This window comes from Salvelinus sp. IW2-2015, unplaced genomic scaffold (assembly GCF_002910315.2).
Source record: "Salvelinus sp. IW2-2015 unplaced genomic scaffold, ASM291031v2 Un_scaffold611, whole genome shotgun sequence".
Taxonomy (NCBI): Eukaryota; Metazoa; Chordata; class Actinopteri; order Salmoniformes; family Salmonidae; genus Salvelinus; species Salvelinus sp. IW2-2015.
The window spans coordinates 154,599-168,120 of record NW_019942584.1 but is presented as its reverse complement, the minus strand read 5'-3'; the positions used below and the strand labels follow the sequence as shown (position 1 = coordinate 168,120).

At 45.5% G+C, this 13,522-nt stretch overlaps 1 protein-coding gene across 1 annotated transcript in view; it reads left to right on the top strand.

The window, feature by feature from the left end:
* Positions 1–13,522, top strand: part of grik4 (glutamate receptor, ionotropic, kainate 4) — a 219,238-nt gene that overhangs the window by 145,991 nt on the left and 59,725 nt on the right. Inside the window, 3 exon segments of the mRNA XM_070438230.1 lie at positions 715–876; positions 3,284–3,436; positions 4,578–4,682. Coding sequence (XP_070294331.1) covers positions 715–876; positions 3,284–3,436; positions 4,578–4,682 — 420 coding nt within the window.

Below are 13,522 nucleotides of genomic sequence, written 5' to 3'. Positions count from 1 at the left end.
CCCTCTAACCCCTTCTTCTCCCCTGCCTTCCACAGTAGAGTAGTCTGTCTCTGTCTGAACTGTCTGAAGCCTGGGCACTTTTCCTCCTCTCCTCTCCTTTTCCTCCTCCTCCTCTATACGTATCATCTGTCCCTGGGCCCAGCGAGGTGACAGGCGGTTTCACCGTTATAGACTGTAGTGCTGGCACTGACACCTGAAGGTGACTAGGCTGATATCTCTATTAACCTTCTGGTGACGTCCTCCCCACCGCTCGGGAGCCACCAGACTGAACTTAGGGACATCAAAGTAGATGTTGTTTTTCATCCAAGCACATTTCCATGGGCTCGTTCCAGGCGGCACACACATGCCCACGCACAAATGAATATGCACTAAACTGCTAAATGAGCACATGCACACACACACAAACCACATTCATGCACCCCCCACACACACTCTCTGAAGGAATTACATGGGTTGTGTACATGTTAGGAATCGTAATCATCCAGAAAAATGAACTTAACATAATTAAACTTCAAGTAAATCAATGAAATTGGGGCTAAACGTATTAGATTAGCATGTGCCCTTTTTCCTGACATTGATTCAATATTCCATTCAATCAGATATCTCCACGTATCGCGGCAACTAAACGGGATTTATGTCGGACATGTCCAAGCCCTTGTCATACACGTACATAATACCATTATACCTTTGACCCTCTGACTCCTCCCTCTGCAGGAATTCTCTCTGCTGCGATTGGACGACGTGCCCAGTGAGCGGGTGAACATTCTGGGCTTTTCCGTCTTCAACCGAACACATCCATTTTTCCAGGATTTCCTCCTCAGCCTCAACCGTTCCTGGCAGGAAAACTGTGACCACGCCCCCTTCGCCGGCACACCGGTGAGACCAGGGTTCAGATTTATGTAGAAAAGAGATGATTGTCGAGCAGCTAGACTGTATTTCTATCTGAAGGTTCTGTAGTGTTGCAGGTAGAAATGTAACAAATAGACCTGACGATTCCTAATCGTACTGTAGCATGTACAATTCGAAATGCAGCTCTATTAGTTTCATTTCAATCTGCAACCAGACAGAGGGTTCAGATATGTATGCAGAACAGATATTATTATCTAGTACAGTGTTTCTTAATACTGGTCCTGGGAACCCAAAAAGGTGCACGTTTTTGTTTTTGCATTAAACACTACAAACCTGATTCCACGAATTACAATTTAATGATGAGTTGATTCGTGGAATCAGGTGTGTCGTGGAGTCAGGTGCCAGGACCAGGATTAAGAAACACTGATGTAGCRTTTAGATTTGGGAAAAGGATCCTCTCCCTTTGTTAAATATCTATCTGCAAACGTTTTATCCTCCTGAATACACCCCAGCTCTTTTCCCATATTATACAGTATCCCTACACATGTGTCTGCGAATGTTAGCATGTTAAGGCTTGAAGTCTTTCTATGCCTTTAATACAGTTGTCTGTGTAGTCGTTCATTAGTCAAAAAAATGTAATTGCCACATGGTTATTAAATGAATACGTGAATGGTAGTGTAGTACGAAACGTTAGCATAGCATTCTTCCATGCTGCGTTTGAACTATTTTGAACCCAATTCACCATACTTGTGTCAACGAGAAGTGTACAAGAGTATTTGTTTAATTTGACATCCAACAGACAGCAACGAGTAATTCATTAATTGGGTTTATTGAATTTCTGCTTCTCAATTAAGCCCTCAAGAAAGATTTTGAAAAATCAATGGCTGCTGTTTTTAGAAACCAGTAGTTTTTCTGTAGTTGTTTTCTCCCCCTCTTAATTAGGAGTTATCTTTAATTGATCACGGGATGTTTTGTAGTCTATCAGATAGAGCACTAAGAGCAGTGGAGGGATAACAGCTCTGAGCCCCTAGTAAAACGAGAGAGTGAGAGAGCTATGCCTTCTCTCCCTGCTATTCCTCTGCAGTGTTCCAGGGAGCTCTTTCATATCAGGTTTCATTTTTAAAGATCCCTCTCTCTCAGCTGTACAACGTCATGGAATGAGAGAGGTGGAGGGGTGGAAGAGAGGGAGGTGAGGAAGAATGGTAGACATTTTTTTAAATTGAGATAGGTCCACACCCCAGGCCATTTGTTTTGTAGATCCAGTTATATGCCTCAATCCACAATATGGATCTACGCAACCGATGGCGTGAGATGTGGATTCATTTTGACATTAGACCTTTTTTGAAATCTGAAAACATCTGACCTACTTTGATTTCAAAGTGACATCTCCCGTGAAGGTCACATGGTGCATAATCTTGATTTATGATCAGGAAGTTGCTGTCATCAACTTTCCCTCCAGTAATCCAAATGACACTGAACCACTGTACACACTCGCTGTTGTGTACAGTATACCTTGTTGCCTATAGCGCAGTCCAATTCAACATTGGCTTATGCAAGGAGGATATGTATCATGGAAATTTTAATTGCTATGGACCTTACTGTATATGGTGCTTATTGTTTACTATACATCACAATCATCTATATAGTCCCATATCAATATGCACAACAGTTCAGGGCCATTAAGGCCTTAGTACTTTATTATACAGACATAACGGTGAAATACTCCCTCTCTCCCATGTATAATCTATGACATCATGCATGTTAATTGTCTTTACATACGCAGATGGGGCCTGTATGTTTATTTTATTTATTTATTTTATTTAACCTTTATTTAAGTAGGCAAGTCAATGAAGAACAAATTCTTATTTACAATGACGGCCTAGGAACAGGGGGTTTACTACCTTGTTCAGGGGCAGAACGACAGATTTTTACCTTGTCAGCTCGGGGGTTCGATCTAGCAACCTTTCGGTTACTGGCCCAACGCTCTAACCACTAGGCTACCTGTATATAAGCAGCCTACAGGAAAGAAATCCCCCATCCTGTGCTTCTGCCTCCACTCTGACGAATGTGTGGTAATTGGAATGGCCAGGGCTTGCCAGCTCCAGTAGGGGTGAAAGTGGAGGGCCTTTTTTTCAGTTTGTCAGCACATCAGAGGATCCTAATGATCTAATGTAATATTTGACTGCTGAATGGCATTCTGGTGCTCGCTTGCTTTAACCCATCACTGACCGAGTAGAGCGGGCCCCAGGCGTCAGGGAGGATGGAAGAACGGTGTGTGTTTGTGACAGCATATCCCTCCTTTTCTTCCTTCCCTCCCTCCCTTTTTTCTTCTCTCTCTCTCTCTCTCTCTCTCTCTCTCTCTCTCTCTCTCTCTCTCTCTCTCTCTCTCTCTCTCTCTCTCTCTCTCTCTCTCTCTCTCCCCCCCCCCTCTCAGCTCTCGTCGGCGCTGCTGTTTGACGCAGTGCACGCGGTGGTGGCGGCGGTCCAGGAGCTCAACCGTAGCCAGAACGTGGGCGCCACGCAGCTCTCCTGCAAGTCCTCCAAGATCTGGGAGCATGGCACCAGCCTCATGAACTACCTGAGGATGGTAAGGGCGCCCCACTCTGGATAGGAGAGGAATGGCATGCTGCTGTTTGTCTGTTTAAGATTAAGATTAGGTTCATCTTTTGTGGAGCTTAATTAGATGCCAGTGCACACAGCGATATACAGTATGCTCCCAAGTCTGTTGGTTAACGTTACACTAAAAGCCATTGGATGTGTATTTTTGCAGTGGATATTCAGCCAGCAGATCCATATCCCCTAACCCTTACCTTACTGTTTGGTCTACCAGCTGAATATATTTACATTTCTGTATTTAGATTTAGATATAAATCCTCTAGCCCTTCTCTTACCACTGGTCACACAGTCAATCATATTGTCACATTAACTTGGGTCACTGCTAGCCTGGTCCCAGAACTGTATGTGCTGTCATTGATACACCTAAGACCATAGGAGATGGCAAGACTGTACAAACAGCTCTGGGATCAGGCTAGGTGACTGCCGCTGTTCCTTCCTTAGTAGCCTACAGCAGGGAGGAGGGAGTTAGAGACTGGTTGACTGGCTGTCATACTGTAATGTTCATAGTCCCTCATTAGGAATAAATGGCCTGTAAGTGAGCTATCAAGACACTAGAATGTGACATGTATTGAATTTCAGACAGTTTTTTTTCTTCAGTAAAAGCAAATGTGAAAATGAGTCATCTGTTGTCATTTAGATGTTGTACCACCATCATTTTGTTTGAGACTCCCTCGTATCGATCATACTGCTGGTTTCTCAGTATCGGATGATGGGGTGGCTTGAGGTTTTGTCGCCGCATAATTGTCAGCCCGCTTCCCATTTGGGTAATTGAATCGTAACTCCATCCATTGAACGATTTCAGTTCGTCATGCCTGTGACATTACTGACAGCCCTGGGTTCAAACAATATTTGTTTTCTTTCAAATACTTGGGAGCGTCGGATTGAGCCTTGCCTGCAGTGCCGGATCAACAGGGTTTGCAGTTTACCCTTTTGGGAACTCCTCCATTAGTTCTCTCGCACAAGGCATGCTCAATCCAGAGCAACGGAAGGATTTCAAAGCCAACTAATACTATTTGAACCCAGATTTCTGACACCAAAAGTGAAACAGACCAAGTGAAATGCCTTAATAACATGGGAGCTTTTCTCTCTTGTTCTCCCTCTCTCTGGGATAGGTAGAATTGGAAGGACTAACGGGCCACATTGAATTCAACAGCAAAGGCCAGCGGTCCAACTACGCCCTACGGATCATGCAGAACAGTAGAGACGGCCTAAGGCAGGTAAAGTAACTCTCCCGTTCATACAGTGTTACAGTACAAGGTCTCACCAAGTCGCAGGCCTATTCTTCGCAGGCCCACCACTACCCCAGCACTGCAACGGATGGGACGTCTGTGTGAAGCGCTCCCTTACGYAATAGAGCTCTACGGTGCAGCGGGGAGCCATGATAACGTATTCAATTGTCGTGTGGTCGTAGAAATATCCCCTTGACCCGCGTGATTTTAAGTGCCGAGGTGTCCAAAACCGCTCCAAGTGCACTATTAAATATTTAGAATGCAATTTGGACGGGAGCAGGAGATACGGCTGATTTTGATGGAAAGCAAAAGAAAAAAGGGGTTTTAAATCTTGTTTTTCATTGACTGTTTTTGGTCTCCATTTCTGAGTGTCTTACTCTCTATCTACATCAGTATAGAGTTTTCAACAGTGGTGCTGAGTTTGGAAGAGTTAGTAAGGAAAGTGTGATATTATAATGTATTGTTGCCTTCCCGGACTTCACCTCAATTCACAAACCTGCATAAATTAATTTCACAGTAGGACTTTGATGTTGATTCCGTGTTGAGACTTACATTGCTTAGCTACAGTATGCATTTGACTAGCCATCGGTAATGACTGATTCTGGCCTGGCACTGTGCATGATCAAAGTCAAACATCTTTTGGCCTTGCCGCATCTCTTGAATCTGTAAATCTCACAATCGTCCCAGTGCTCTTACAAAGGATATCGCCTACTAAACATGCAACAAACCACCCATTCCTTTAATTCATAGTGTTAAATAACACTATGTGAGAGCAATATTTTTCGGGGGAACTAATGTTGCATTTTGGTGTTCTAATAAGGTTTGGAAAATTGCAATTGGTCGACAGTCTGCTGGGTGGGGCATTATTCGTTCCTTCATTCATTGGATTCCTATCAACTTTCTCAAATATATCTGGCCACGGCACCATGCACCATGCAATGCACCCTAGACTAAAGAGGCAGATAAAAATGTGCTAGACCCTCTGTTAAATTACACATTTCTCCAGTTAGGAATATCGCAAAAATATGATTAAATCCTCCCGAGTTATGACATCCGCCAGTATTGAAATCTGACATGTATCTAGAAATCGCGATCTGAAAGTCCTATTCCTATTCACTTCCAGTGTATTGAGAGCGACTTTATCACAGTGCTACGTCATACCTGCCGGATATCTGCCTGCTTGAACACCAATAACTCAGATACACATGAAAACATGAAATGACCCCAGGGAATCAATAGAAAATCACTCAGAGATGCAACAATATAACATTCAAAATGGGTGAACCTTTCCTTTTAATGCTTCTACTTTTGGCCCCAGATTCTGTTGGCTGCACATGAAGAGTTATTTTATCCCTGAGACGGCTGTCTTTGAGATAAACGCTGGCATTGATATTCTATCTTTGTGTTCTGTGGTGTCCGGCCTTGCAGCAGAGGGAGATGTGGGCTGAGACACAGCTCTCGTATAGCAGGTAGTACTTTAGTCTCTACAAGTTCGCAGCATGTCCCGGAGCACCTGTCCTTGTATGACCTTTCCCCCCACTCCCGTAACCCCCCCCCCCCCCCTCCCTCCCACAACTCCACTATTATCAATTGTCCATTGACTGCACCTATGGCACCTTACTCCACATAAATGAATAAAGCACTAGTACTAGCCTGATCCCAGATCAGTACTAGTACTAGCACTGTTAGTGCTGTATAGCCAACTCCTAAGGTTGGTGTTATGCCAATTGGAAATGGCTATATGTTATGCAATAGGAGTTGGCTGTACAACATAAACAGATCTGGGACCAGGCTATACTGTAGCAGCACCACCTCTCTCCCTCTATTACTGTCTATTCACCACTGGCTGTGGCACCTAAGGGACTTTACTCCACCGAATGTCCTAAAGCACTACTCACCCTCCTACTCCCTCTGCTTCACACGTAACAGTGTTTGTGGGTTACTGGGTGTCTCGGGAGTCGAGAGGGTGAACTTCTCTGAATGTTAGACATGAATGCTAGAGATACGGTAGCTGAATGTTGTAGACTTTATTGAATGTTGACTTCAACCTCTGTCTTACTGTATCGCTTCAAGGTCACGTATCTCGATATATCTTTATGTCTCTACTTGAAGCTTCTCGATACATAATAGTTCTCCTCAGAACTTTGATAATTCCCATCACCCGCCGCTCAGAAATGTTCACGCGGCTCAGAAAATGATGACGATATACAGTATATACTGGTGATTTACATCATTAACCGAAAGGTTGCTGGATCGAATCCCCGAGCTGACAAAGTAAAAATCTGTCGTTCTGCCCCTGAGCGAGGCAGTTAACCCGCTGTTCCCCGGGCGCCGTTTACGTAGTTGTCGATTAAGGCAGCCCCCCGCACCGCTCTGATTCAGAGGGGTTGGGTTAAAAGCGGAAGACTCATTTCAGTTGTAAAACAGACTAGGCATCCTCCTTTTTCTTTATTGAATATATTATTACTTGACACGTCTTATTTGTACCTCGCAGGCAAACGGAGCTCTATTCGCCCGTAATAACTGTCTATATGCAAGGTACTGGATTCCAAACTGTCTGGAATATAATACACATTCTTTATATGCCTTTTCGCAGACACATTTATCCAATGGAACTTACTGTAGTGCGAACATACATTTTCCTACGTGGCCCCAGCAGGAATCGAACCCACAACCCTGGCGTTGCAAGCGCCATACTCTACCAACTGATCCACATAGTAATCCACCTCCCACCAGTCATTCAGACAGATAACGATATCTAGTCTAATGTGATGATTTCAATCAGAGGTACACCACATGATATGTGGACGCCTGCTCGTCGAACATCTCATTCCAAAATCTTGGCATTAATATGGAGTTGGTCCTCACTTTGGTGCTGTAACAGCTTCCACTCTTCTGGGAAGGCTTTCCACTAGATGTCGGAACATTGCTGCGGGGACTTGCTTCCATTCAGCCACAAGATGTCAGTGAGGTCGGTCACTGATGTTGGCCGATTAGGCCTGGCTCGCAGTCTGCGTTCCAATTCATCCTAAAGGTGTTCGATGGAGTTGAGGTCAGGGCTCTGTGCAGGCCAGTTAAGTCCTTTCACACCGGTCTTTACAAACCATTTCTGTATGGACCTTGCTTTGTGCACAGGGGCATTGTCATGTTGAAACTGGAAAGGGCCTTCCCCAAACTCTTGCCACAAAGTTCGAAGCACAGAATCATCTAGAATGTCATTGTATGCTTTAGAGTTAAGATTTCCCTTCACTGGAATTTAGGGCCCTCGCCCGAACCATGAAAAACAGCTCCAGACAATTATTCCTCATCCACCAAACTTTACAGAAGGCACTATGCATTGGGGGCAGGTAGCGTTCTCCTGGCATCCGCCAAACCAAGATTTGTCCGTCGGACTGCCAGATGGTGAAGCATGATTCATCACTCAAGAAAACGCATTTCCACTGCTCCAGAGTCCAATGGCAGTGAGCTTTACACCACTCCAGCCGCCCCTTGGCTTTGTGCATGGTGATCTTAGGCTTGTGTGCAGCTGCTCGGCTTTGGAGACCTATTTCATTAAGCTCCCGATGAACAGTGAGTGTTGCACCTGAGGACAGGCGATTTTTATGTGCTACGCGCTTCAGCACTCGGCGGTCCCGTTCTGTGAGCTTTTCAGCAGCAGGGATTGGGAGACTAGTCAGGTTTGAGGGAAATATGAACGGAGCAAAGTACAGAGAGATCCTTGATGAAAACCTGCTCAAGAGCGCTCAGGACCTCAGACTGGGGCAAAGGTTCACCTTCCAACAGGACATCGACCCTAAGCACACAGTCAAGACAACGCAGGAGTGACTTCAGGACAAGTTTCTGAATGTCCAGAGCCCGGACTTGAACCCAATCGAACATCTCTGGAGAGACCTGAAAATAGCTGTGCAGTGAGGCTCCCCATCCAACCTGACAGAGCTTGAGAGGATCTGCAGAGAAGAATGGGAGAAACTCCCCAAATACATGTGTGTCAAGCTTGTAGCGTCATACCCGAGAAGAATCGAGGCTGTAATCGCTGCCAAAGGTACTTCAACAAATTACTGAGTAAAGGGTCTGAATAGTTATGTGATATTTCAGTTGAATTTTTAAAAATAAATTGCAAACATTTCTAGAAACCTGTTTTTGCTTTTTTCATTATGGGGTATTGTGTGTAGATTGGTGAAGGGATAAAAACAATTGAATCAATTTTAGAATAAGGCTGTAACGTAACAAAAAGTGGAAAAGGTCAAGGGATCTGAATACTTTCCGAATGCACTGTTTAATCGCTCCCTGCCAGTAATGGTCATTGGATGAGACAAGGCGTTCGATGCTTGTTAGAGGACTGGGGAGCGGGGTTGTTTGTTTAGTTCTAGAACACCTCCCACATGCTGATGTGATAGGTCTGTTTCAGCCTGGCACCAGTCAGAGTTGTGAATGTCTTGGCAGGGACTGGGAAGGTGATGCCAGAGCTAGCTGGCTGCCTGGCCCACACACATATACACACGCATGCACACACACACGGATTCATGCGCACATGTCTGTGCGTATACACACATACACATCCATTCTGTTATTTTTCTATTGATTCCTTGTGTTATTAAATAAACGATTCTACTATTTATCTGTCTTTTCTCTCTGCGTTGTTGGGAAGGGCCCTTAAGTCAGCATTTCACTGTTAGTCTACACCTGTTGATTACGAAGCATGTGAAAAATACAATTTGATTTGATAGAGAGATAAGAGACTGCAAAACACACACACACACAACGACACACACACACACACACACACACACACACACACACACACACATATCCAGCTCTTTACTTGCGTACTGTATCCACATCATACTTTGACACACATGCTGCAGACTGTTCAGTTTTGGAAATATACAGTAGCTCCACCCACGCTGTCTCTGCAGACCATGATATGACTTGAGAGAGAGAGGTCTTTAAAAATGGAAGCTGATATGAAAGAGCTCCTTGGAACACTGCAGATGAAGAGCAGGGAACGAACGTGTTGTGAACACTCCCCCTCTCCCTCTCTCTCTCTTTCTCTCTCGYGCTCTCTCTCACTCTCACTCTATTTCTCTCTATCTCTCTCTTCCTCTCTTTCTCTGTGTAACTGGCTGAATTCCCCAGACCCCCACAGCTATTGGCATCCGTATTCCATTCAGTCCTGTGGCTGCTCTGATTTGGGGGCCCGGGGGACAACGTGAGAGGTACGGTCCCAGAGTCCAATCATTCCCCAAAGTGAATTTCTCTGGCAGGCATTTCACATATCTGAACTGTGCACTTCTCTGAAAAACACATCAGTTACTGCTCTGTCACAACCTGTTTATCATGGGAAGCTGTGGCGGCTTGACAAGCATCTTCAGTTAAGATGTCATTTGCCTTTACCCCAACTTAGAGCCATTATGGCTGATGAAGAGTGATAGCGATGGTAGTTTTTGAGCTAGGCCCTTGCTAAGACATACAATTTCAAAGCAATTTTGTGAAATATTGTGTTAGTTTGTCTCGCTTGGCTCGGGATATTGTTCATAGTTCTGCGTATATAAAGCGCCTATAAGAATAATGTCCAGTCATGATAGATATTTGTTTCACAGAATATTACWGTAATACACTGACGGTCAAATAGATTCTTTGCATTCTTCAAAAAAGAAAGAAAATTAAGAATCCTGCATGGTTTAGACACAGTGACTGTCCTTCCCTTTGCCCTTCGACTAGAGGGTGAATTTCCCACAATCCCTTTTGCTCCCACTCACAGGCAGTGATGCCAGTGATCAATCATCATCTCAGTTTATAGCATGGCACTCCCTAGCCCCCATCACACATACAGTGTACACGCATACATACAGTTGGAATGGTTCATATTTTGGAGTAAAATTGACTGTAATCCTGGCCACTCATTGTTTGATCCATTTATGTGTGTGTGTGTGTGTGTGTGTGTGTGTGTGTGTGTGTGTGTGTGTGTGTGGTGTTGTTGTGTGTATATATAATGAGCTGTACAGTATAAAGAAGACTTAGCTCTGTGGTGCCCTACACAGGTCTTCAGTAGGATTAAGCTGTAAACACTGTTTTTAGAGATTTATATAAATGGGCATTATAATTCAACCTGCTCTGTTAATGCAGACATAACTCAGCCCTTGTTTCTTACAAATTACAACGTAGTGTAGTTTGGGAGGTAGAAATGTGAGAACAATAACATCACTTTTATGGGGTGCTTTGTTCGGCTGGGAGCTAGGGGCCTGTTGAATGATCTCTTTGACAGTGGGCCACAGAGGAGCCCTGTGTGCGTGTGCATGTGTGCGTGCGTGTGCGAGCTATGGGACTTGCTTGTTAGGGCCTAATGCCAGCCTCTACTCTCTGCCAGGCTGGCGTGTGTCTGACAGCCGGCTGGGCAGTGGGCACACCTCTGGGCCAAAGAACAGACCTGCCTGCCAGGCTTCACCCCCACCACCACCACTGTCGACCAAGTCCAGGCGCTCCCTTCCCCCCACACCTCCATGCCTCCATGCAGGCTCTCCACGGATGGATCTCCATTGTCTTTATTGTGCTCATCGACAGACAGCGAGCCAGCTATTAATTAGACTGAGAGCGGATGCTGGACTAATTGCAGGCAGCGACAGGCTGTTAGTGTAGCGCTCGGGTTTATTTGTTATTGTGTCTCTGTCTTCTGCAGGGGGTTTGGTTGGTTGGTTGGCTGAGAGAGAGAGGATAAGAGAAGTGTGAGGCCTCTTCCTGGCGAGGGGCGATTTTCTAATTAAGTTCTGTAATGGAGGCTGTTCATCAAGGCCTGGGAATGAAGCACCTGAGGAAAGGGGAAGAGACACCATGATAGGGCTGCAGAGTGGGGAGGTGTTTTTACACTCTTTAATGCTTTACATTTCTTGGCTCAGAAAACTTGGGGGACCAAGTAAAAGCACCCGCGGACCAAATTCGGCCCTCGGACCATTTGTAGATGTTAGGCAGAGTGGAGAGGCTATAGAGCAGGGTTGCCCAACTGGCGGCCCACCAGCCAAAATTGGCACGCGGGGGATTTTATTTGCCGTCCCCCGAGCAAAATAAAAAGTATAATTTTTTACAGTCTTTTCTATTGTTAGACATAAAAGACTAAAAACACCAGCAAATCATCTCCAAGCTTTTTAATTATTTTGGAGATCTGTTCCAAAGTATTCCCACGCATAACAGAGAGATATATGTGGTCATATACAAATGTAAGCAATTTTCAAAATTATTATGTTTTAGTCAATTATTAAATCTGTTTGGGCTTCTTGCGGTTAATTTGCAATCTACAAATGAATTGTAATTATGTTCCGGCCCCCTCACCGTCCGCTCAAGAAAAAATTGCTGAATCTAGTTCATGATCCCTGCTATAGAGTATGTTAGGGCAGAGTGGGAAGGCTAGACTGTGTTAGGGCAGAGTGACGAGGCTTGAATGTGTTAGGGCAGAGTGGAGAGGCTAGACTGTGTTAGGGCAGAGTGGAGAGGCTAGACTGTGTTAGGGCAGAGTGGGAAGGCTAGGCTGTGTTAGGGCAGAGTGGGGCATCTGTGCCCCAACACTAATAGCCAACCCACTCTGCCCAACACTAATAGCCCGCACTCTGCCAAACACTTAATAGCAACCCCACTCTGCCCAACACTAATAAGCCAACCCACTCTGCCCAACACTAATACAAATTATTGTACTGTAATAAATATTAGCCTAAAACCCACTCTGCCCCAACACTAATAGCCAACCCACTCTGCCCGAACACTAATAGCCAACACACCTCTGGCCGCAAACACTAATAGCCAACCCACTCTGCCCCAACATAATAGCCAACCCACTCTGCCCTAACACTTAATAGCCAACGCCACTCTGCCCTAACACTAATAGCCTGTCCACTCTGCATAAACACTAATAGCCAACCCACTCCTATCCTAACACTAATAGCCTTCCCACTCTGCCCTAACACTAATAGCCACCACTCTGGCCTACCACTAATAGCCAACCCACTCTGGCCCCAACACTAATAGCCCAAACCCACTCTGCCCTAACACTAATAGCCAACCCACTGCCCCACCAACACTAATAGCCAACCCCACTCTGGCCTACCACTAAATAGCCAACCCACTCTGGCCTAACACTAATAGCCGAACACAGCTCAAAGCCTCCTCCACTCTGCCCTAAAACACAGTCAAGCCTCTCCACTCCTGCCTAACACAGTCAAGCCTCTCCACTCTGCCCGAACACAGTCAAGCCTCTCCACTCTGACCCGAACACAGTCAAGCCTCTCCACTCTGCCCTAAACACAGTCAAAGGCCGCGCTCCAACTCTCAGGCACACTATGATAGACAACTGAGTCCAGATTGTCACCTCTGCCCACTGCTGCATATGAGCAAGAGTCCAAAGCCTCTAGTCACCATACTGTCCGGGCTAGGAGAGGCTAGGATGGTAGACACAGTCCCAAGGCCTCGTCGCCGAAGCGAAGCTACTGTCGTGTTCGCGTGAGAAGGGCTGCATACGTCCTGTTAGGGCGGCCAGAAAGGGTGGAAAGACAAGGGGCAGTCAATGTGACTCGCGTCTCATCGGACACACTGTCGTGCAGGGTTCCTGTGGTTGGCCTAACACAAGGCCTCAAGGAGGCTTCGGGAAGGGTCAACGGTCCACTTGACTGATCCCTCTGTATGGACAGGCAGTAGGTTTGGGAGAAAAGGGCTTTGACTGTAGGGCATTAGTGCCGCGACAAGAGTGGAGAGGACCTTTGGACTCCTCTCCAATGTTGTTAAGGTAGGACTCTCGCACGTGTTGCGCAGAAAGTGGAGACGGTCATGACTACGTGAGTTAGAGG